This window comes from Vulpes vulpes, chromosome 5 (genome assembly GCF_048418805.1).
Source record: "Vulpes vulpes isolate BD-2025 chromosome 5, VulVul3, whole genome shotgun sequence".
NCBI lineage: Eukaryota > Metazoa > Chordata > Mammalia > Carnivora > Canidae > Vulpes > Vulpes vulpes.
Window position 1 is genome coordinate 123277811 of NC_132784.1, and position 25093 is coordinate 123302903.

General features: G+C 42.4%; 1 protein-coding gene across 9 annotated transcripts in view; it reads right to left on the reverse strand.

The window, feature by feature from the left end:
- Positions 1–529: 529 nt before the first annotated feature.
- CCDC146 (coiled-coil domain containing 146) overlaps positions 530–25093 on the reverse strand; it is a 125636-nt gene continuing 101072 nt past the window's right edge. For 7 of the 9 annotated variants that reach the window (XM_072759889.1, XM_026006094.2, XM_026006092.2 and 4 more), the window contains 13 exons: positions 24914–24987; positions 23737–23964; positions 22929–23115; positions 18157–18252; positions 17054–17224; positions 15233–15321; positions 14971–15135; positions 13354–13578; positions 11388–11616; positions 6627–6755; positions 5965–6102; positions 2387–2635; positions 530–1087 (listed from right to left, as the gene is read on the reverse strand). In XM_072759889.1, the coding sequence (XP_072615990.1) occupies positions 884–1087; positions 2387–2635; positions 5965–6102; positions 6627–6755; positions 11388–11616; positions 13354–13578; positions 14971–15135; positions 15233–15321; positions 17054–17224; positions 18157–18252; positions 22929–23115; positions 23737–23964; positions 24914–24987 (2184 nt within the window). In that variant the 3' untranslated portion in view covers positions 530–883. The remainder of the gene's footprint in view (positions 1088–2386; positions 2636–5964; positions 6103–6626; positions 6756–11387; positions 11617–13353; positions 13579–14970; positions 15136–15232; positions 15322–17053; positions 17225–18156; positions 18253–22928; positions 23116–23736; positions 23965–24913; positions 24988–25093) is intronic. The other 2 variants (XM_026006095.2, XM_072759891.1) reach the window with 1 other exon arrangement.

Consider the following 25093-nt stretch of genomic DNA (forward strand, 5'->3'; position numbering starts at 1 on the left):
GGTTTGAAATATTAATGAAGTAAAATCAGTTTTCAAGTCTTGCGTATTTTCATAGATGAGAAAATATAAAAACAGAATTAGGAAAATGTACTTGGGTGAAATGCAATAAAACCAGAGTAATGAAATAAGTGGAACTGGCCTCATTTTCAGCTCTGCCACATGCAAAGCTGTGTTTTCATTGGAATTTTTAAAAATCTGGAATCAGAACTTGATCACAGGCTTGTTTGTATATAATGTAAAAAATCTAGATTTAGAAGAAAGATAAATTAGGGCATAATTATTTTTGCAGCTAAAGGATTATTGTAAAAAGAATTATCATGATGTAACTTTAAAAAGGACAAGCTTCCACACGGCTTTTTGATTTACATTACCAACATGAACTTCAAATGCATCTATTTAACAAAGTGAATTATAACCCCCGTGATACTTGGGATACATTCCTTTTCAAACATTTCATCTTTCTCTTTCAAGGGAGTATGTTGAATAGTGTTTGCTTTTTTTCTTCAATAAACAAAAACCACTCTGCCAATTTCTGTACTTCAGTAAAAATTGATTTATTTTTCTTGCATTTTTTTTTCTTGCATTTTTATAGCACTTGGACTACTATATAGTTCTGAAAGTCAATATATAGAGTGAAAAAAAAATGAACAATACAGATATACGCTTTGACATAGTTGTAGGAAAATTCTACGTCTTACTTAATATTGTGTAAAATATAGTAGCTGATGAGTGTAAAAGGAATCCATGCTGTTTGCCGTTGTTGGTTGACTGGGATGCCATATTTGTCTGTAATTTAGAGCTATTCTGCTGATACTTTCCAGCTGTGCATCTGAGGAAGCGTGGCTGAAGTGTCTCCTTTAGAAGCCCAGATTGGTTCACATGCTCAGATTTCAATCGGCTTTGGAACAGGTTTCCTTATGTGCCTCATATTGGCCCCTTGTTCACTGGGCTTGAAAGGAGCCAAAGCGCCATATGGTTTTGGCAAAGGAAGAGTGGCCTCTGCCTCTGGGATGTAGGCATTTGGACGTGGCTCTGCAGTTGTGTAAACACCGTTGGGGAGTTGGCGGTTGTCTGATACCAAGAACTCCTGCAAAGAATGATTTTTCCTTTTTAGTTTCCTGAAAACAGTAATGAAGTCCCTTCATCCTTAGGGCCCAGCAGACGCAGCTGCATCTGAGCAGCCTTAGGCTGTGCTGGCTGGTATTTTCCCCCAGGGATGGGAGGGTATGAGGGTGGAGTCACTAAACACACACACACACACACACACATACACACACACCACACACTGTGTCTCATCGGCATGACCCTTGTTGCTCATGCATCACTCTGTTCCTGGAATTGTGGGGTTTATCATAGACTGGCTGGTGGGTCCTAAATTCACTGTATTTCAACTTCAATATCTTTCATCAAGCACTAATTATTTCCATATTTTTGAAAAAGGCTGGAGTAAGTCATCGGTGAGCAAATGTTACAAAGGAGGAAATAAGGATAAAGTAGAACCAGAGGAGAGAAGTGGTGAGCAGCTTGCTTTGAACCTCCAGGTCCTCAGAATTGTGCCTGTGCTTTTGGAGAACAGAGGAATTTCTTCTAGTGTTAAAAAGCACTCTAAGCAATGGAGACAGGTAAATGACAGTGGGGACAGGTAAAATCGGAATGCCCTCAAAAGCAAAGCCTCAGGCACTGTGGGAATTATAAACCCGACCCTACTTTCAGGTATTCCTAGCACATATTTGGAAAGCATGTTTTCTTGGGTTAGGGGTGAAGAGCGATCCTTTGGGGGGGTATTTACTTGACAGTCTGAGAATGAGCCGTAGGTTCCCAGGATGTGGTCTTCTTAGGAAAATGCCTAATTCCATTGTAAGAATGTCATGGGGTGGGCATGACTGGGCCCCTGAAGGGCGGGGCAGTCTGTGTTAGGCCTAGACAGGGGCCGGTGGCAGGAGAAGAAGCTGTGACCTTGAGGCCTATGATGCACACGAAGCAGAAGAGGCTGGAGGCCTCACAATGTGCTCCAGTGGCCCCAGTAGCCAGGTGTGGGCTGAGGAGGGACACAAGCAAGGACAGAGACTGAAGACCGTTGGACAGAACCAGTGCCAGCCTGGCCGCTGTCCTGCCAACGGGAGTCCATGGTGTTCAGCACACAGGCCACGATGAAGGGCTGTGCGCTGGGACTTGGTGCTCGGTGAGCGTTTTCTGGAGAATATCATGCACTTTGGACTATTATTTTGCCCTGTCTACATCCTCTCTTAGAATTCCTTTCTAATGATCGTCAGAACTAAGTGTGTGGTAGAGTGGGACATTTTTCATACATTTTGGGAGGACCAAATCCCAGAACACAGCCCTTCCTAGCACACTTTACAAATGCAACACAGAAGACCAAGCTTACCCGAGACTTCTCAGCGACGGCCAAGGCATACATTTCTTCATCTCGAAGTACCTTCAACCATTCTGTCTCAATGTCTTTATTGAGTGGCAGGCCCTTTTCTATCCTGGAATTGCAAGAGAAAATGAAGTCTTCTTTCTCCCTGACTTCCTTTTGGAGTTCAATGGCCAGAGCTTGCTTCATGGACAGCTCAGCAACAAGAGCCATCATCTGTTCCGTAGCATCTTTGATCTTCTTCCGGTAGCCATTCATCTAGAATGAAAGAGCCCAAGGCTTAGACTATATATATTCCATGAAGAGTCAAGAAAATGGCAGGCTGAGAGCTGTCTAGAATGGGGGGGGGGCATTCTTGCCTGAAGGAGGGAGAGCCTAAGTGGGAATTCAGAGAAAATAAGAACTAGAAGAGATCTCAGAGATTGAGCCCAATTCCCTGGCTGTGTAAGTAAGGAGAAAAACACATCTGTTCATTGAGCTATGGAGTTCCAAGTGGAACTCCAAGCTTAAAGGGAATATTCCCTTTAAGAGGTGAGAAGGAGAAAAGGACAGGATATTTTTGATGTCTAAGTTCTGGCCTAAGATTGCCATGTTTTTAATTTGTCACTTATCCAGCGGAAAAAAATTTGGTAGAACAAAAACTATACTTAAAAAATACTTGTCATCATTGGGCAGCCCAGGGGGCTCAGTGGTTTAGCACCACCTTCGGCCCAGGACCTGGTCCTGGAGACCCAGGATTGAGTTCCACATCGGGCTCCCTGTATGGAGCCTGCTTCTCCCTCTGCCTGTGTCTCTGCCTCTCTCTCTGTATCTCATGAATAAATAAAATCTTAAAAAGAAAAATACTCATCACCTATGCAGAGGTCCCGCATCTGAAGTGATTTTTAATGGAAAATATCGTACCTCATTGTGGTTGCACTATTGATCATAATTCCTGGGATGCATCTTTATTAGGTCATGAGCAAGCATGAACTGAACCAGGGAAAATCTGGTCAATCATTTGAAATGAAATGTACCTTGTTCTACACGTATGTTTACCATTTCACATCAGGTGGTTATCATCAAAGACTTAAAAGATCGGGCTAAATAGAACACAGCACGATTAAAACGATATTTGTTGAATGAAGGAATTAACGAATTCTATCTTAATCCTCCAGCCTTTTTTTAAATATTTTTTTAATTAATTAATTTATTTATTTATGATAGACATAGAGAGAGAGAGAGGCAGAGACACAGGCAGAGGGAGAAGCAGGCTCCATGCACCTGGAGCCCGATGTGGGATTCGATCCCGGGTCTCCAGGATCGCACCCTGCGCCAAAGGCAGGCACCAAACCGCTGTGCCACCCAGGGATCCCTCCTCCAGCCTTTTGAGCCAGGGTACACTGAGACATGAATGTGAGCTTCCAAAAACTACACCTGACCTTGAAACACCTTCATCTCCTAATAGAGAGCGGACACTGGCCTATGTGGGCCTGGGTTTAGGACAATGTTGCTGCCAGTGATTTGCCTTTCTCTGAAAATATAATGACTGATTATTATATACACACTCTCTTTAAAGGAACAGGGAATATATGCTTCAAAAACTGTTCTACACCACAGTGATTTTTAGGAAGCATACATTGAATAAAAACAACCACCTTTTAAAGCTTCAATGGTAAGTCATTATCTTAAGTTTCATGGATTCATCAGTTAGGGCACACCGAGTGTTATGTGTATGTGTATGTAACTGGCCGACCTTTTCTCCTCCAAAGAAGGATAGTATCATTCTGGGCTTCTGGGCTGCTCTAAGTCTTTGGGAATCCCTCTGCCTCCCCCCCCCCTTTTTTTTTCTTTTTAAGATGGTGGGGTAGGGGGAGAGGGAGAGAGAGAATCTTTGGCAGGCTCGGTGCCCAGTGTGGAGCCCAGCATGGGGAAAGGAGCTGAATCTCACAACCCCGGGATCATAACCTGAGCCAAAAATCAAGAGTCGGATGCTTAACCCAGGCGCCCTGGGACTTCCCATTTTCTGTTCATTTGGGAAAACTTGCAAGAGGAGCCATTTGCTTCTAGGAAAGATGAGAGCCTGGAGATCTGCATTCTTGTTGAGTCCCCACAAGGGGCTAGGCCACTTCTTACCTAGTGAATACTTAAAACAACTTAAGCTGATGTCACATCCCTGTCACAGATTAGAAGACTTGGTCATTAAAATCCTCTCTGTGTCCTTCTCAAGGTCACTCACTAGTATTGCTAAGTCCCAGACCTGGTATCTGAACCATTCTACCCCTAGTTCTGCCTACTGTGAAGAGGTCATAATGTTGAATGAAAAAACAAAAACAAAACAGGGAGAGAACACCAAAGGTGGGGAAAGGCAGGGGAGATGAACCACTAGGCTAGGACTCCTCTGACGGAAGCCTCCCAGGTAGCAGTCCCCACCATTAGCATTTCTCTAGCCTTTCGGTTGACTTCCAGACTCTGTTGACCAGCCAGCCCTGGGTGAAAACGAAGGACTTCCCCTAAAGAGAGGGAACTTCATTTTGCAAAAGGAAGGCAGGCAACATTTAGAGAAACAACATTTAGAGAAAATTAGAGAAATGCTAATTCAGGCAAGTTCATGAGACTAAAGAAGTCTTAACATCTCCTATTTCTGGAGTAAAGTTGTGACCTGCACAGGAGTCGTGGGACTGGGGGCTCAGTGTGCTAGTGGAAGTCCTCAGAGCAGCCGGGTAAAAGCCAAAGGAAAACGGCAAAGGAGCCTTGAGATTTATAATGATTTTGTTTTGTTTTGTTTTGTTTTGTATTTTGTTTCTTTAGGGCACCCAAGTGTTTCTGGAATGGGACTGACTGTTCATTCACTCAACAGACTGTTTTTTTCTTGAGCTTAGTGCACACCAGCTTTGGGGAAATTAAAATCCCCGTGCCGTCACGGCGGGATGCTCCAGGGGGCCAGGAGGCCCAGCGAGCAGGGGACCCGGACGGCCCTGTGCGGAGGCCCTGCCTCCCCTGCCTCCCCTGCCTCCCCGAGCCCCCTCCTGCTGGCTGCCCCTTTCCCCATGCTCTAGCACCAGCCTGACGGGTCGCTCTGAAGTAGCAGGCCTCAGATTTTAAATGTCTGAAATTGGGAAGCTCCACATTCAAGGTGTCGCCTTGCTAGTGGGGCCCCAGCAGTGGCTGCCCCCCAAGGCATGGGTGTCGGGTGATTGCTGTTCTCTTGTCATGGTCCCTGGCTGTTTCTGGGTTCTGGCTGGTTTCTGGATTGGGGCCCCTTCCATGCCGCCTGCTGGCTAAGTGAGGCCTTCTGATCACAAGGAACTAGAGAGGATTCAACTTGGCACATGAAATATAAGGGTGACAATTTCCATATTTTGAATATGTGAAACTTGTAAACTGTCATCGAAAAGCTTAAGTCTGCCCAGTATAAAGTGAATCCACTCAGGGAGCAAGATTGAAACCGACTCTGGACAATTTTTTAAGATTCACCTTTACATTTTAAATTTTACATCTTTGTTTCTCTAGTCGTAAAGCCTAATCTCTCCAGTGCTTCTGTCAATGAATAACGCAGTCGGCGGGAAATGAGAGGGGTATAGGATAAGGGACAAGGCAGGGCAGACCTTTTTGGCTAAGAGCAGCGTGTCCTGCTTGTAGGCCTGAGTTTTGCTGCAGAGCCTGTCTGTGAGCCGAGACACCTGTTCATAGATAAAGTCCTTCTCCAGTAACTTCTCCTCCTTCTGGGCCAGCTGTAGTTCCAGCTACAGTTGAAAACAATGTCAATAAAAAGGAAAAAAGTCATGCAAGTCAAAATCTCTCTTAATTAGAGCATTGTTTCTCCCCCTTAATGGGGACAGATTGCTTTTATACAGTTGCCAAGATGGCTGCAGGAAAGTCTTTAGCACCGGCCTAGGTCAAGACTTCCCTTGCCCCCCCACCGCCACCCCCTCCGGATAGCTTTAGGAGGTCTTCCTCCCCTGGTAGAGGGTGTCCCTCTCAGGGCCAGCCAGCTTCATGTTGCCACTCCTCAAATTTCATCCACTGAAGATGCCAAAAATGTCCTTTGGGCTCTGAGACAAAAGTGGGCATCTTGAAACCACTCAGGTTTTACTTCTTTTTGGCAAACTCTAGAAACAAGCTTAGGTTTAGCTACTGAATTACAAGGAAAGGACTGGATTAGTGGCTAGGACAGTGAGGGATGGGGGACAAGTCTGTCTGCAGAAGCTGGGACAGCACCACACATAGCTGGGCGCTGACGGACACCATTCTGAGGATGACCACTTACCGCATCTAGTTTTTTTATCATTTCTTCTTGGGTCATATCCTTCCCTGGAATGAAGCGGATTCTGTTCTCACCGTCAGGATTTATAAATTGTTTCTCCAGGTCCTTTATTCTCTCCGTGCACTGTGAAAACTATTTAAACAAGAAACATTAACTTCAAAACTAACTCTCCTGCTCACTAAATTTTAAAATCACATAGCCCAAGGTCTTTAAAATCTTTCGGTAGGATCAGTCTGGGGCAAGGTGAAAGAGGAGGACTGTCACCATCCCAGCTGCGGGGACCCGGGGTCGAGTGCCGTGTCCCATGAAGATGATGCCCAGGACTGCTCTCCGCAGCAAGGCCGAGATCTGGGTCATCAGAGAAAAAGCTGATTTTACCACCAGCCCTCCGTGTTCCGCCGGTGGGAGGCTGTGTGGTTGCAGCGCTCAGACTGTACTGACCTGACCTCTTTATTTTAGGTTGTTACAGAGGTCAAAGTAGACAATGTACAAGGCCAGTGACACACTAGACTCCAGCTTAAAACTCTTTGTTGGAATACGTTTAATGGCTTCCAGAAGAACAAAGTTCTCAATTATTGGGTCAATCTGGTGTACGGTCTGCAAGGAACTGCTGAACTATTTATATTTTTTTTGCTAACCAACCAAGGTAGTGTTTCACAGATCAACTATATTGGTTGAATCAATGAGACTTTGGCGGTAGGTGAAGAAATACGCCAACTCCCAAGCAGGAGGGGCAATCACACTCAGCCTCACTTCATGCGGAGAGATGTGGAATGCAGTGAAAACCAAGAGTCATCACTTTCAACTTTTTTACTGAAAACCTGTAGAATCTTAGGCAAATCATTTATCATCTCTAAACCTTAGTTGTCTTAGGTGGCTCAGTCGGTTAAGTGTCTGCCTTCAGCTCAGGTCATGGTCACAGGGTCCTGGGTCGAGCCCCACATGGGGCTTCCTACTCAGCAGGGAGCCTGTGCCTCTCCCTCTGCCCCTCCCGCTGCTCATGCGCATGCTCCTCTCTCAAAGAAATATATAAAATCTTAAAAAAAAAAAGCCTTAGTTGCTTCAACTGTCAAATGAGAAGATAAGGCCCAATCTAATGTAGTTGATTCACTAAATGAGATAACACATCTCAAGTACTTTACAACATATTCTAGGGTGATGGGGGTAGAATTTAATTTTTAATTCATGAATTCACCTCCTCCTCCTCACAAAAAGAATTTTAAATGGTGACATAATTATTTTTTTTCCTCTTTTATTCCTCTCTCTCAACATTCCTTAGTTGCCCTCAATATGGAGTTAAAGTATACATATATACATAACCAAGCGTAAATACATAATTATGCCATTTATTATTAACAATGCTTCACATTTTCGTTTCTTAATTAGGAAATAAAATAAGGAACAAAAATATGGTGCTTGCTTATCAAAATAGTACCTTGATTGACCTTATTTCCCTATGGGTCGTTGAGGAAAAACTATATACTTTTTCTTTTTTTTAAAATTTTTATTTAAATTCCAGTTAGTTAACACACAGTGCGATATTAGTTTCAGGTGTAGAATTTGGTGATTCAACACTTACATACACCACTCAGTTGAACAACAAGTGCCCTCCTTAATCCCCATGTTTACTTTTTCTATATAAAATAGTGCGGTGTCCTAAAATAGTTCACGTAACTTCCAAGATCCCTAAAAAGGAGCTATTATTATAGGCACCAGGAAAATGTGACTCATGATCATCCTTGGATTACACTGTGAGACAATTAAAAATTGTTTCAAACAACTGAGGAAATGCAAACCTTAAGGGAATTCTGGAAATGATGCAAAAACTGGGAAGACTTTGGGGAAAAAAAACACAAGACACTGCAGCTGTAACAAATAACAGGATGTGACAGGGTTCCAACACGGCAAGGCAGGGTACAAAAATGATTTGCCTAAGGCAAATTTTACATCATGTCCTTCAAAGGGCCCATGTTATTTGTGCTGAGTAGACAAATAAGTACAGCTTGAAGACTAATAGGAAACTTTTTTTTTTTTTTGAGATTTATTTATTTATTTATTCATGACAGACACAGAGAGAAGCAGGTTCATAGGCAGAGGGGGAAGCAGGCTCCCTGCGGGGAGCATGATGTGGGACTTGATCCCAGGACCCCGGGATCACACCCTGGGCTGAAGGCAGATGCTCAACCGCGGAGCCAGCCAGGTGCCCTGATAGGAAATTTCAACAGTTCTTAAGCTTAGAACTGACTCTGGCAGGACAGGTAACTGATGCTAACCCCTAGTCCATATGTCTCAATTCGTACGCACTGAGAATGCAAAAGGCTCAGATCACACATAAACGCCTCAGTAGTTTCCTCTTGGGTCAACTAAGCTCATATTTCACACCAGATACCTGGTTTTGTATAATGAAATGCCAAGTGCATATGTTTTAAGAACAATGAATTTTATCCATTGACTGGAAGCCCTGATTTGCAATGAACACACACAAAGTGCCTGCACAACAGGGAGAGAAGTTTTCTCTTGTGGATCTTAATGAATTTAGAGTCCTTTTGTTCTGCTGGGCATCTTGATAGTGTAGTATGGGCACAGATGGCCCCGAGGCTCTGTTTTGGGAAGGAGCTGGAGACAAACAAATTATTCTATAAAATCGAGACAAGTGTGGAGTGCCTGGGGGACACTGTGGGGTGGTGGGGCTGCGGAGAGAAGAGGATGAAAGGTGGAAAGGCAAGCAGGTGAAATGGAGCCAGGCTAGGGTGCTGTATGGGCCAACACACGTGGACACTGTTAGCAGTGATGGGGTGGCCGCCCGTAGGGCTCTGCGGGTATGGGTATCTGATACTGAATTTGAGGTTCTTCACATTTCTGTAATGTACCCCATCATGCTGTTGCCCCAAATCGTCAATCAGTTCACTAAGGTCTTGCATGAATGGTTCTGTGCAGGTAGGCTAAAGAAGGAGCTGGTCCTGAATCTGCATTGATGGGGCATAGAAGTGAACCAGAAAGTGTGTGTGCCAGTGGGGGGGGGGGGGGCTGTCCTTCATATGAACCACTCATTGATAGTAGGAGTCAGACCCACAGGAATCCTGAGCAGGTGACCTTGGAGACCTGAGGGACTCCTGGGAGTGCCAGCCAACCCATCCACATCAGGCTACACTTATGAAAGAAGTGATTAGGAGAACTTATGGCTAAAAACAAACATACATGGGGCAGCCCGGGTGGCTCAGTGGTTCAGTGTAGCCTTCAGCCCAGGGCCTGATCCTGGAGCCCCAGGATCGAGTCCTGCATCAGGCTCCCTGCATGGGGCCTGCTTCTCCCTCTGCCTGTGTCTCTACCTCTCTCTCTCTCTCTTTGTGTGTCTCTCATGAATAGATAAATAAAATCTTAAAAAACAAACACACACTGGAATTAGAACCTTGGTACATTTATGCACAACGAAAGGTCCCATCACTGATAAAGCATTTACACACTCAAATGGCATAAGATATGAAAGTGGACCTATTATCTGGTTCCGTAGTCATGTAAATCCCATGACAGATTAAATGGAAAAAAAAAAAACCCAAAAAACAAAACCAGGACTCAAAACTGTCTACACATGAGCTAATGAAAACCGTTTACTTGTATATCTTGAAAAAGAAAAAAAATAAATAAATAAAAAATAAAAAAAAAAAAAGACTGGAAGGATCTCTGCCAGATTTTTGATAATTTTAATAGTGATTGTATCACAGGAATAGAATTTTATTTTTTTAAATGCTTGTATTTTTTCAAAACTTCATTAACTGAACATGTTTTAATTTTATCATCAGGAAAAAAACCTGAAAACAAATCTGACATTTTAGAAAACACACTATAGGTTAAAATTTGTTCCTGCTACGTTGAGTCAATGGAAAAAAGTGTAAGACACAAATCTTTATTTAATTTTTTTCTTCTATTTTCATTAAGAAAAAAACAATTACATGTGAAGAAAGTAGTTTTATGTTCATAATTTTTTATGTATATGTGTATGTATTTATGTATTATTTCATGTTTAAATTGTTTGGCTTTATTCTACATTTAAAAAGACTGTCAGAGACCAGGCTATTCAATGGCAGGGAAACTACAGGGATTAATAAGGAGTCTAATATATAAGACTTCTTATATGTGATTGCTAATTAACAAACAGCAATCTCGGCTTCTAAGGTTAGGAGTTCTAAAAATGAGAGAACGAGATGGTCTCCAAGATCTTTCTAGCAAGCACGAAAAACATAGTTATGCTGGTGGCAGTGAAGGCCTGGACTCGTTAAGTTTTGAGCTATAAGGAAGCTAGTGCTGAGATTCGGGAGGGCTTAAATTCCAAGGAAGGCAGAAAATGCTTCATGGGGGACCATCTGTAGCCTGCATTCCTGAAACATAAATTCCACCTGGAGCAGCAGAATTTTTTTTTTCAATTTATCTATTTTAGAGAGAGCAAGTGGGGCGGGAGGGGCAGAGGGAGAGAAAGAGTCTCAGGTAGACTCCCCACTGAGTGCAGAGCCCTACGTGGGGCTTGACCTCATGACCTTGAAATCATAACTTGAGCCCAAATCAAGAGTATGACGCTCAACCGACTGAGTCACCCAGGTGCCCTGGTGCAGAGGCAGTTTTAAAGAAGACACATAACTCATGGGTTTGTACAGGTACCAGGAAGGGCCTGGCTCAGTTTACATGTAAGAACTTGATATGATCTTCAAACCAATAAAGGGGGGGGGAGGCAAATGGCCCCAGGAAGCGTCTGATGAATGTTTCCCCCACCTGAATTTGCAGCACTGCTAAATCAGCATCTAGGGCCCTCTTGGTTGGCAATAATTTCTGGGTCACGTGAATTTGTCTTTGTTTCTCAGCAATCTTCAGTTTCAGGAATCGGATCTTTTCTTCCAGGACATGTATTTCAATTTCTCCATTTAGTTTCATCTTCTCTTGGATATTTATTTTTTCATAAAAGATGCACACCTCCTCTTCTCGCTGTATCAGCTGAACACCACTATGGTCAAAAGGAGAGGCAGAGGCTAAGAGGAAGTTGAGACCACTTTTTTACTACTTATGGTAATTCCCTCTGGATTTGGGCACAAAATACACATCAACATTACGGAATTCCAGAAGACAATAGATATTTACTGTCTGCTCTCTAGTTAAACACTTTAAGTTTTCCTGGGGATACGAGAGGGAGGGTTGTTTAGCGTCTCTTCTCTGCTCTGAGCTGATCATGCAGTTGGTATCTCTGCAAGTCCCAAAGGCTTTCTGAGGGTGGGAAAAAAATGTCATTCCCCATGCATGAATGAAGTGACCCCATAATCTGATTTTCTGCAGACCCGTTTCTTGGGCCAGGCTTGCCAACCGAGGTCTGGCCAGAAGTACCCAGGCAGGGGGCCAGGGAATGTGTTTCTGCAGTGATTCTATGGAACTTGCCAGGCCTATTAGGGTTTTTTTTTTTTTTTTTAAGTTGAATATTTTTGATGCAGATTTCCCCCTAAACAGGCAAAGCTCTGTCCTTTGTAATCACGCCAGGGGAAAGACCCCTCCATGTGAGGAGAATGTGGGAAAGAAACAAAGTAAGAATTTTCCAATTCCAGCCCTACAGGTCTGACCAGGGCCTGGGAAACACACTGCCTAAATAATTTGTTTTGTGCCGGAAGCCAAATAAGAGCACTTTTTTTCCCTCTCAGAGAAAACACCTGCCAGTAGTTTGAAAAAGTAGTGTCCTTCGCACCCTGAAGCTCTTCCCACACTCTGCATAGCCGTTATCCCAGAGTTCATCTTTAGTTGCTTTTATCTCTTTCTCTCTCTCTTCCCTTATAGTGTGTGGACACATAATTGGATTTGCTTAATCTTAATGTTAAGATTATTATATTTCATCTGCCATTTTAGTGGCTCTTCTGGGGATCCTCTCTTTTCTCCTGACAACAGAAGCCAGGAGCAATGCTTTACCACCTTTCTGTGCTTGTAGGGTCCAATGCTTAGAACGTGGCTTCACGTGGAGCAGCCCACACAAGCCACGATGAGGCCAGAAGCAATCCCTACAATCTCACGTAGAGCTCCCGTAGCTCAGGCAGCTTGGGAACCCCGCTACAGCAGTCACTGTTAGTAACATAACCGTAGCCTGCAAGAAGTAATGCTCTTCGGAGAGTCTTACCTGCTGAGAAAGCCAGTTGGGAGAATGACTTGACAAATATACTAGGACCAAACCTGTCACAAAGGTGGTTACAAGATCCGAAGACTTATTTATGTCGATTATACTGAAATAACTTGCTGGTATCAGGGGCAGCCTGAAGGGTAGCTCGGGGAAGACCCCTGATCTTTGAGCGAGCCACCTACACCCACCTAAAGCCTACTCTTGCCTGTCTCTCTCTTAAAAGAACAACTTATTTTCAGGCCACACACGCAGCTCACCCCCCCCACTGCACCCCCACAAGAGGCGAGTGAACCCCAAATGTCAAATGCTCCCCAATACCCACCATCAAGTCTAGAGAGGAAAAGGAGCAACCTGTCTAAATGGGATCTCTGGGTTTCATTGCTCACATGAGGTTCCTGTTTAGTTTGGTGTTTTTTTTAAGATTTATTTATTCATGATAGGCAGAGATATAGGAGGAGGGAGAAGCAGGCTCCCTAGCGGGTGCCTGACGTGAGACTCGATCCCGGGACTCCAGGATCATGCCCTGGGCCAAAGGCAGGCGCTAAACCGCTGAGCCACCCAGGGATCCCCCGGGTTCCTGGTGTTTACCTTTCATTTCGACGCTGAACGGCTTTCTCGTACTTCTTGCGCAGCTGCACCATCTCCTCTTCGACGGTGGTGATCATACTGGCCAGCCGGTCGATGTTATTCAGCTGGGCTTCCTTCTTCTCTTTCATTTCCTGGAGTTTTGCTACAATTTTGTGCACGTCATTTTGCATGCTTTCACGGATGGTAACATTGTTGGCATGTTTCAGCATGGAATTTTGGAGCTTCCTTTAAAAATAATGGGAAAATGGGGAAGATGATCGTTTCCTTTGATTACTTTAAAAATAATGAAGACTTCGGAAAGTATCAAAGTCTCTGGGGCTGTAGTCTGTCCCTCGGAACAACGGGAGTAGTACATAGTCCGCGCGTCACCTGGGCGTTTGTCACCTCCCAGCACCCCAAGAAGGGTGAGTACAGTACGTGAAGATACTTTGAGGGACAGGAAGAGAGACCACATTGACATAATGAATTCCAGTACAGCTGACCCTTGAGTGACGCAGGTTTGAACTGCGTGGGTCCACCTATAATGTGATTTTTTGGGACAAATACGGCACAGTGCTGTAAACGTTATTTCTTTTTTTATGATCATCTTAACATTTTCTCTTCTCTAGCCTACTTTATTGTAAGAATACAGCATACACATAACAGCCAAATATTTGCTAATCAACTGGTGCCTGGTCAGCAGTAGGTTATTAGTAGTTAAGTGCTCTACAGGGATTGGCCCCCTGTGACCCCTGTGTTGTTCAAGAGTTAACTGTATATTGCTATAATTGTTCTACTTTATTAGTAGTTATTATTAACCTCTTACTATGCCTGGTTTATAGGTTAAATTTTATCATAGGTATGTATGTTATAGGGGGGAAACCCCATAGAATATTTAGGGTTCAGTAGTATCTGTGGCTTCAGGCAGCCACTGGGGGTCTTGAATGTATCCCTCATAGATAAGAGGGGCTACTGCAGTAATTTATTTGAGAGAGAGAGCACGAGCAAGGGAGAGGGAGAGGGTCAAGCAGACTCCCTGCCAAGTGCAGAGCTTGGAGTCCCATGCAGGGCTCAGAACCCTGAAGTCACGACCTGAGCCAAAGTTAGACCTTTAATGGACTGAGCCACCCAGATGCCCCAAATAAGGACTATTTTTATGGATAAGAAAAGCGAGCCCAGAGAGTTAAGTTAGCTTGCCCAAGGGCATGCAGCCAGTCAGCTGCAGGGCTGGGATTTGAGTCTAGAAAGCTACCTCTCTCAACCACTCTGCTGTACGGCCTCCTACAAGCACAGTAGATGCTTCAAATCTATAACCAGGGGGTGCTGGTTAATAAACATTTGATTGTCTTCCAACTTTAAATGCAAAGTGATCAAATTTGTGCTTTTCTTTCTAATTCAGTAAATGAAAATAGTATACAAACATGGTTTTTTATTCACTTAAAAATATGGCTATCCAACAGTGGAAGCATACAGAATCGCATTCAGATGCTTAGAGTGTCATTTGTGAAGCATCTTTGAGCAAGGGCTCTTCCAGCTTTGTAATATGAGTATCTTCTACTTTACTATTCCCAGGTATTTTAGAGTTCAATGAATCAGAAGAGAAATTTTTGAAAAGACAATAGTTATTATTACACTTACCTTTCTTGAGTAACTGCACTATTTCTTAAAATTTCCAGTTCGTTTAACAACATTTTATGCCTTTCTTTTATCTCATTTACTTTCTGGTGAGCTTTGTGAAGTAAGTTAACAAATTTGTTTCTTTCATTTCGAATAGTGTCATACAATTTAGCAAACTCTTTGAGTCTGTGGAAACATGAGGGTTTTTTTTTTTTTGAAACTTGTGAAATAAAATCCATTTTTTCCCCACCTAACAAGATAGATCATCATGTAATTCTTTTACCTGCGATGAATTTCACGTTTTTTCTTCTTGTGTATCCTGATTTCAAGATCCTTTGTTTTGATCTCCTTAACAATGTTGGTATATCTTTGCTGAAATATGAAAATTAAGTGTGAAATTAAAAAAGAAAGAAAAGCCCACCACCATCAACATATGGTTGATGTTGATGTAATCATTTACATGTTGATGTAATCATTTACATGATTAGTAAATATTTGGCTGTTATATGTATGCTGTATTCTTACAATAAAGTAGGCTAGAGAAGATAAAATGTTAAGATGATCATAAAAAAAAAGAAATACGTTTACATGGGACCCCAAGCTGCACTCCCAGCTTCACCCTAGCTCATTCCTGTCCAGTAAGGAGGAGAAGTCAGTCTTAGCCAGCTGAGTTGTACAGTTGAGGGGAAACTGTAAGGGAGAGATCTGGAAGCTGTCTGCCCAGCTGAACTGAATTAAGGACAAGAAAGAACAAGAAAAAGGGAAAGAAAAGAGCCTGTACAGGTTGGCTTTGAGGAAAAGTTTGGGGAACTTTTGAGAGAGCCTAGGAGTGAGTGTGAATGGCACAGATGGGCTGGGTAAGTGAGGAGTCTGTGGAGGATAGCTGAGGAGAGGGGATTTGTAGTTAGTTTTGACAGATGCTATTGTGATATTTTATGAGAGGCCGAAGCCGTGATTTTTTTTAAAAAAAAGAATTTATTTATTCATTCATGAGAGACAGTGAGAGAGAGGCAGAGACACAGGCAGGGGGAGAAGTAGGCTCCATGCAGGAAGCCCGATGCAGGATTCGATCCTGGGATTCCAGGATCAGGCCCTGGGCTGAAGGCAGGTGCTAAACCACTGAGCCACCCAGCACCCCCAAAGCCATGATTTTAAGGTGCTTTTCCAAGAAGAAATGCTACCCCGTGTAAATGCTTGCTCAGAACAGTTTGTGGGATCCCTGGGTGGCTCAGTGGTTTAGCACCTGCCTTCAGCCCAGGGCCTGATCCTGGAGTCCCGGGATCGAATCCTGCATCGGGCTTCCTGCATGGAGCCTGCTTCTCCTTCTGCCTGTGTCTCTACCCCTCTCTCTCTCCCTCTCTGTGTCTCTCATGAATAAATAAATAAATTTTTTTTTTAAAAAAGAACAAAGTTTGCCCTCGGAAACAGCCAACATCTGGGTCCCATGCTAAATTCAGGAATTCTCTTTTAGTAATACATTACATTCATTTTCAACAGGAAACCTCTGAACATAATCCTTTCGTGGAATAAATGATTTTAGCTGGCATGACAGCACAATCATTTTTTTTTTGCCATTGGTTTCATTGTTCTTTTGGTTTGGGATGTTGCCCTGGGTCAACTCCGGTACTTTGTTGGGAGCCCAGTAAAGTCAGGGATTTGGAGCAGTAACTAAGGGCATCCTAGCATTGGGCTAAACAATGCTGGCCTGATGGCCTTGGGAGGGACAGCAGGCAAAGGCCACTGCTCTTGATTTGTTCTTGGACAAGCCCTGGTGGCTTGTGAGTTGCTGGGGAATCAGAGACCCGCCGCCTGCGCACTGTCCGCACTGCCCCGGGAGGTCCCTACCTTATGCTTACTGAAGTTGTCATGTGCTTGAATCCTCTGTTCAGTGTCATTGACCCAGTTCATTTTTCCTCTAGATTGCTGACTATCGCTAGTTGAATCCTGAAAGCCTTTTTCACACTGTATGATTGAGTTTTGTTGGGGGAAGCCGTGTTGTCAAACTTGAAGGATACAATTACAGCTTCCTAACGAACACGGTGTACAGCTGAGGATCTCCTGAACTCTTACGGTAAGTAATGGGTGGTTACAAAAATGTAGTTACCTGAGCTTTCAGGAAATCCTTGGATTTTTGGTCCTTCTCATCAATTTTGATTTGAGTCATACGGACAAGGTTGAAGACAACGTCTCGCATGTTTTCTTGCTCCTTTAAAAGCTTGTTTTCTTCTGCAAGTTGTTGTTCCACTAGCTTGGTCTCAGCTTCTGATAGGATTTTCTTTTGAAAAGCACAACATATAACTTTTTTCTTTGAGGAAACATACTAGGACCAGTACCTTAATTTTTTTTATTTCCTTTGTAGAATTTATTTTACTAGGATGTAAAACAAAGTAATGACTGCCTAAGCTCCAAGTAATTTATCTTATAAAAGAATGTACAAATATGATAACATGTAGTTTTTCTTAATCAGACTGTATTTTCAAGTAACTTTAAGAAAAAGAAGAGACAGGGCATCCTGGGTGGCCCAGAGGTTTAGCGCCTTCAGCCCAGGGCATGACCCTGGAGACCCGGAATCGAGTCCCACATCGGGCTCCCTGCATAGAGCCTGCTTCTCCTCTGCCTCTCTCTCTGTCTCTCTCTGTGTCTCTCTCGGTGTCTCTCATGAATAAATAAATTAAATCTTTAAAAAAGAAAAAGAAGAGACATAAAACATGTTTTTGACAGTGCTTGAATAAACAAAATTTGAAAATCTAGAATTAGACATTGGTGAAATAAAGTATATATTATTTTAAAACTTAAGGGCTTACTCAATAGCCCTTTTATTTTAATTTTTTCTGGTTCAAACACATCCTTTTTTTCCCAAATTCAATGTGGGGTTTGGTCTCTGAGATGAAGAAACAGACCCACATGAGGAAGGATCAGTATTGATGAGCTTTTGTGAAGCATAGTTATAAACACAACTCTTTATTAATCATTCTCAGATAGAAGCTTAAATAAGAGTTGACATTGGGATCCCTGGGTGGCGCAGTGGTTTGGCACCTGCCTTTGGCCCAGGGCGTGATCCTGGAGACCTGGGATCAAGTCCCACGTCGGGCTCCCAGTGCATGGAGCCTGCTTCTCCCTCTGCCTGTGTCTCTACCTCTCTTTCTCTCTCTCTCTCTGTGTGACTATCATAAATAAAAATTTAAAAAAAAAAGAGTTGACATTAACCTGTTGGGCCAAATTCCTTTTAGCCACTTCCACTTCCTTGTGGAGTTCTCTCCTTCTCTCGGATAACGTAGAGTCATCTTTAGGGATAGCTTCAATCTGGAAATAAAAATTTTAAACTGGCATTTCCACAAGAACAAAATATTCAGTGTCACGTAGTCAAACCCATGATGTACCTTTTGCAAAAGGCGGGCAAATTATGATTCTCAGTCTTACAGGAACTGCCTTTTATGCTGAATATTTTTTATAAAATCCTGGTAAACGAAAACATAAAAATCTGCCCCACATCTATAATTCACCAATTGCAAATATTCTATTTCTGCTTCATTTGGAAATAAAATAAATTTTACTAATAATAGCTGCTAATAATTATAGAGCATTGACAATGTGTCGAGAAAGGTTCTAAGTGCTTATATGTATGGTCATATTTAATCCTCACAATAACCCTATGTGATAGGTAATATTATTATCTCCAGTTGTACAGATGAAGGGAAGGAAGAACGTTTAAGCAACTTGCCTCAGTGATACAGGTGCAAACTCAGGTGGTTAGAGTCCACGATCCTAACACTGTATTCGATCGGTTCTCTAACTCATGACTCAGTACTTTGGAAACATGCATGTTCGAGTGATATTTATTATACTTATAAAATGTGAATTCACATACTAAATCCTATAGATTAAACAATAGGAACTATTTATTAATAATAGTAAGAATACTTGGCTACTCTTTATTTTTAAGATTTTATTTATTTATTCATGACAGACACAGATTGAGAGAGAGAGAGGCAGAGACACAGACAGAGGGAGAAGCAGGCTCCATGCAGGGAGCCCGAAGTGGGACTCGATCCCAGGACACTGGGATCATGACCAAGGGTAGACGCTCAACCACTGAGCCGCTCAGGCGTCCCTACTTGGCTACTCTTATGTCATTCAAGGAATAGCTGGAAAATTCTTACCCAAAAGAGAAGTCTCTTAACTGTTTTGTTGAAACCTGACATTCCACCCTTACATTTCTATTGCATTGGCTTGTGCTTTTGTCCTTTGCTAAAGTACTTCGGGAGAAAGTACCTTTCATTCTATCAGTCTTTGCTGTCTTGCTAGATTCTTTATGATGGAGGAGAGAACAAGGAGGAGGAAGACACATGGCAGCTTCCGGGGAAACACTATCCAAACGCAGGAGGGGTTATCCTGGGTGCTGACAGCACACTTGACTTCGAGCAGGTTTAGAGTTGATCATTGTACCAAAAGCACAGGACTCCAACCTGATATGGTTTATTTCCTACTGCGACGGCAACAAAGTGGAAGAGTGGCTAAAATTTGTCTCAAGAAGGAAAGCTCATACTGTTTAGTGATGTAAAGGTCACCTAACAGACTCTTTCTGAGATTTATGTTGCTTTTTAAAAGTAGCTAAAGTAGGGGCGCCTGGGTGGCTCAGTCGGTTAAGCGTCTCCCTTCAGCTCAGGTCATGATCCCAGAGTCACAGGGTAGAGCCCAGTGTCAGGCTCCCTGCTCAGTGGGGAGTCTGCTTCTCCCTCAACCTTTGCTCCTTCCCCAGCTCATGCTCTCTCTCTCTCTCAAAAAATATGTTTTAAAAATCTTTAAAAATAAGTAGCTAAAGTAGGTCTTTGGATGTCCCAACATCCACGAGCCTGTGCCTCTTCAGGAGCACCTTCTGTACCCTCAGATGCCCAAGATGCCCAGCTTCCATCCCACCTGGGGAGCTAGCTGTTGAGAAGTACACACTGGATTAGAAAGATGAGACATGGTCTTGTGAAATCCATATAACGATATACAGAATTTGTGATTTTTTAAAAAAGATTTTTTTTTATTTATTCATGAGAAACATACAGAGAGAGACAGAGAGAGAGAGGCAGAGACACAGGCAGAGGAAGAAGCAGGCTCCACGCAGGGAGCAGGGCGTGGGACTCATTCCCGGGTCCCCAGGATCACGCCCTGGGCCGAAGGCGGCGCTAAACAGCTGAGCCACCCGGGCTGCCCCAGAATTTGTGATTTTGATGAGCAGATAAATGCAAGTGCAGATCAGAGAAGGAACAGCTAAAAGTAGACTTAAATAATCAGGGAAGATTTTTTGGAAGAGTTTAAGAACAAGAAAGAGTTTGATTTCTCCTTCTGGAGAGTGGAGTCAATTCTTCCAGAGGAAGCCTAGCAAGCATCCCAGTTCCTGGCTACTTCTCTGCCACAGGGGCCCAGGAGTGGGCTACTCCAAATGCTTTGCTCCCCAAGTGTAGGCAAATCTGCATAGGAATGCTAACTGGGACCAGGGAAGCTTCCAGGGTTTTTTACAGAAGATGTGATGAGGGCACACTCACTAGCTACCCTGTCAATTAAAGGTTCCTAAGAAATCTTCCTGGTCTCAGACATTTAGGTCCAGTGTTTGGAATTACAAGCAATCCTGCAACAAATTATATTTATTTCTGAATCCTGGCTAGCTGATACCATTTTTAATTCTCCATAAACCCAATCCTCAAGTTGCAGATGAGAATTAGGGATGCAAAGAGAGAGAGAGAGAGAGAGAGAGAGAGAGAATTAGGGATGCTTGGTTTGTGGAAGGGGTAAGAAGGTGGCCCATTGGTAGTGAGCCTGCTGGTTGCCTAACCTACATCCACCTTCTACTTTGACTTTACTAATAAAACCCCAGTTTTGTTCATAGCTGCAATGTATCCAGGATTCCTCAGACTCTTTTGCAGCTGGGAGTGACCAGCTGAACCAGGACAGGCCAGTGAAATGTAAATGGAAGTCTGCTGGAGAACACCCCTGAGACAGCGACTGCTTTCCTGTTAAAAAGACAGAGTCAGTCAAGTCAGCTACCATATGGCTTTTATTTTCTTCCCTCTCAACTTTTGTTCGGTCTTATGCCTAAAGGTGGAAGGTCTTGTGGGCTTCAAAACAAAATATACACATTAAGGATGACAGAAAAAAAGAGCCAAGAGCATCCTGAGCCTGCCTCTGGACTTTTTATGATGTGAATAAAACGATCCCCTAGTTAAGCCACTGTAATCGAATTTCTGTTACTTCTGGCCAAATCGAGTCTAGTTATTTTAGTTATGTTCTAACGCTGGGGTGGCTTGAGATATTTACTGTTACATTTAAGCCCCTAATTGCATCTATCAGTAGGTTTTGTAAGCCTATTTATTTTAGTTCTTTGTTTGGGTTTTTTATAGAGTTACATTTCATTCTTAGAGAACCAACCAAAAAAAGTGTGTAAGGTAAGAAATTAAACATCTGCTCCCACCTTCACTGTTAATTGTCTGGTGTCTGCTCTTCCAGACATTTTTAATGCACGAACCAACATCAGTAACTACCATAAAAGTTAAGAAGTTAGACATGTTTCTGTTACAGTAAACATCCTAATTATTTGATATCAAAAGAACCTCAGTTTCTTTAAGGCTTTGATATTTTCCTAAAATATTTCAAACTTTCATGAGGTTTGTGGCTTGAATTTCAAAAGCCACAGGAGAATCAAACCACTGTCTCCAGGGGGAAACGAGGTCTGAAGGAGTAGCTGGAGCCCTTCATGCTTTACCTTTTATCTTTTTCCTTTTTGGACCTCGTGTAAGGCTGAAATGTTCACTCATGCTGGGAGTGACTATTTTCAAGTACTGCCAGCCAGCGCAGGACTTGGCCGGGCTAATGATAAGCCATAAGGTCAAAGAGGAAGATCGTCTCTCCCTGAAACAAACTGCACTAGGGCAAAAACCTAGATTGTTTGCGAACCCAGTGAAGGAAGAGGATTTTAATGTTTTAATTTCTGTTAGTTTTATATCCATCGGTTACTCGGGTGCTCTTTTGTAAATTGAATAGCTAGAAGTGTCCTAACATAAATAGCTTCTGTTTATTAAAATCTGAACAACTTGTGAGCCTTCTACTGCAATCTCCCCTTGGGTCAAGGTCATTCGTTTCGTATCTGTGTTCAGGCAGGTCAATGTATAGTGGCGACCTCATCATCAGAAAAGGCTCCCAACTAGCTTTATAGCGTCCCACTCTTAATTATAAAGAGATAGCCACAGGGCCTGTAAATTAGCCCAAAGTTTCTATTTAAACATCGTAGTGTGCTAGGACCTGGGCTAAGATGGATTAGTTTGTAGTAAACCAATGCTCCTAACAAGAATAACTTGAAAAGTTTGATCAAAAGATGTGTTCGAAGGCTTAAGAGTTGCAAAGGTAAACAGATTTAAAGTCTTCAAAGGTTCTAGCCCTGAGAAGTAGTAAATTACTAATTTATATGGACTCTAATTAAAGTCAAGGATGAGTGTTGGACCCTTTAACCACTTTAGGTTAAAGCATGGAAAGAGAATGCAAAACTAACTAAAGCATATCTAAAATGGGGAAAATAGAACAACTGGAAATAGAAATAGGACAATTCATCTGAGCCTCTATGATGGGTTGGATGCATTTTATTTTACTTTTATTTATTTTTTTCTTTTAAAAAATATTTTATTTATTTATCCATGACAGACACAGAGAGATGCAGAGAGAGAGGCAGAGAACGAGCAGAGGGAGAAGCAGAGGGAGAAGCAGGCTCCATGCAGGGAGCTGGACGTGGGACTTGATCCCGGGTCTCCAGGATCAGCCTCTGGGGGGAAGGTGGCACTAAACCGCGGAGCCACCCGGGCTGCCCGGTTGGATGCATTTTAAAATTAGCATTCTCTGATTTCCTTTTCTTTATCAATAGCAAAAACAATTTCTTAAAATATTTTTACTTCAAAAAGATGGCACTGATCTTGAAAAATCAAAACGTAGCGTATAGCACTCACCTCTAATAGAAGCCTTTGATGTAGTGCTTGAGTTTGAGTGAGTGCATCCCAGGACACTTTCAAGAGTAGCTCCATCTTTTTTAAATTTCGAAAATCTCGTTCTTTTTCTCTTTGCTTACGAGAAAGTTCATCATGGTAGTTCTGCTTGTCAATGAGACAGTTTCGTAAATTGAGATCCAAGATCCCTCTGTTCCAGGTAAAGAGGGAAAATGAAGGTGATTTGTCATCAACTGCCCTTCATGTTTTTCAAGGCAGCATGCTCAGCATATTCATACAGAACTATCCTCATATTAGAATCAACTTTTAAATAATGCCAAAAGCAACTTTGGAGGTTGACATATAATTGAGTCACAGTCTTATAAAAAATGCAAATGGAATAGCAGCTCGGCAGAAACAGAGGCTCAGAGGCTGAAATTTTATTTAAAAATAGGAATTAACACCTTCCCAAGGAACTGCACCACAGAGGTCTTCCCATTAAGAAAAACTCATGATTACCCCAGAAATACCATTCATCTGTTGGAAAATTCCCTCACCTATAGCATACTCCAGTGATACACTTTTGAGAGGCACATTTCAAAAACCTACCAAAATACAATACATTGTTCCTTAAGATTTGGTCATAAGAAATTGAAGAAAATGATGAGTAAAAGGTGGGGAAGATATTTGGAAATACTCTAATATTTTTTAAATGGTAAAAATCTATAAAATACTTAATTGAATCAACATTAATCTATTTGAGATTATGTAATGATCCTCAAATATAAATTGAAGAAAAATTTTGATGACAGATCCCAGAGATATTACTAACCTTTCAGTTAGTGAAGTTGCTTCACTCACCCTGGTTAATTCCAGGAGCTTGACCAATTGGTTATATTCTCGTTCTTTGATTTCAAGTAAGGCTCGTTTGCCTTCAACTTCCTTTATTACATCTTCTTTCTCTTCCATTATAGAATTAATTTTGGTTTCGACTTTCTTTAGCGAGTCATTTAGTTCTTTGAGTTCATATTCCAAGACGATCTTTTTCTTTTCCATTTCTCTGTGGGGGATACATACATACATGTACAGATACATACACACATATGTGTACACGCACACGCACACACACACACACACACACACGCCTGAGTCCATGCTATCTTTACCTATTTTTACTTTCTGAGAGGGCAACAGAGGAGCTAGTGATGAATTCAGAAGTGGGATGAGGATGACGGGTGGGCGGGATTTGGGGGGTATCTCCACTGAGGGCCAGTGAGGGCAGTGATTTGTTCTGCTTCCTCACTTTCTCCCCAGATCCCCAGTGCAGCATCTCCTGGGATCTACCCTCATCCTGACCAACCTCCCTGAATCTCTCAACTTTGGTGGTGGTGGCGTGGCCTTCAGAACTGTTACAAACACCTGCTTTTTTCCCTTTGCACCAGAGCAATCATACTGTTTCTCCAGAATTCTTGTATCTTCACTTATTTTTATCTTTGGGGGTCCTCTAAACCTTGAGAATTTTCTCCATGATTTCTGCCTGCAAATCTACTCTGAATGTTTGAGGGTGTTCCCCCATGTGAACAGTTGGTGAAGTGAAGAATTGCTGTCATCTGGGCTTTAGGCTTCTGGCTGGCTCACACACTTCTAGAACACGGAAATTCAACACTGTTCAAATCATTTATCTCTTGCAGAGCTCTATGAAAGCCAGTTGGAATTCTCCATACACATTTAATTTGTAAACTCAAAAGAGAATATTGACCCCAAATTAAGACATAACTAAGTGTTAGGCATGATAGTAATATGCTGCATTACTTTCTTTCTTTTTTTTTCATTACTTTCTTTTAATGAACTTGACACACACACGCAACCTCAACAAGGCCAAATGCAGATAATTCGAAGGTCTTAAGAGTAGTTTGATGTGTTCAGTAGTTAATATTCTTGTTTTAGCATGCACACATAACTTGGGGGAGAGTAGGATGGGAGGGATTAAGGATAATACTAAATCATACACTTTTTTGCGTGTCGTTTTTTCTATCTCTTTTCCAATTTGTACAGGAACAGCTTGATGATGGACCACCTCATCCTAGTAAAGAAACAGGCTCGTGTTACATTATGTAGTGTTAGGCCAGAAAGCAGTTAAGACAAATTAAATAGAAAGGAATTATGATGTGTAGAATTCTTGCTACCTG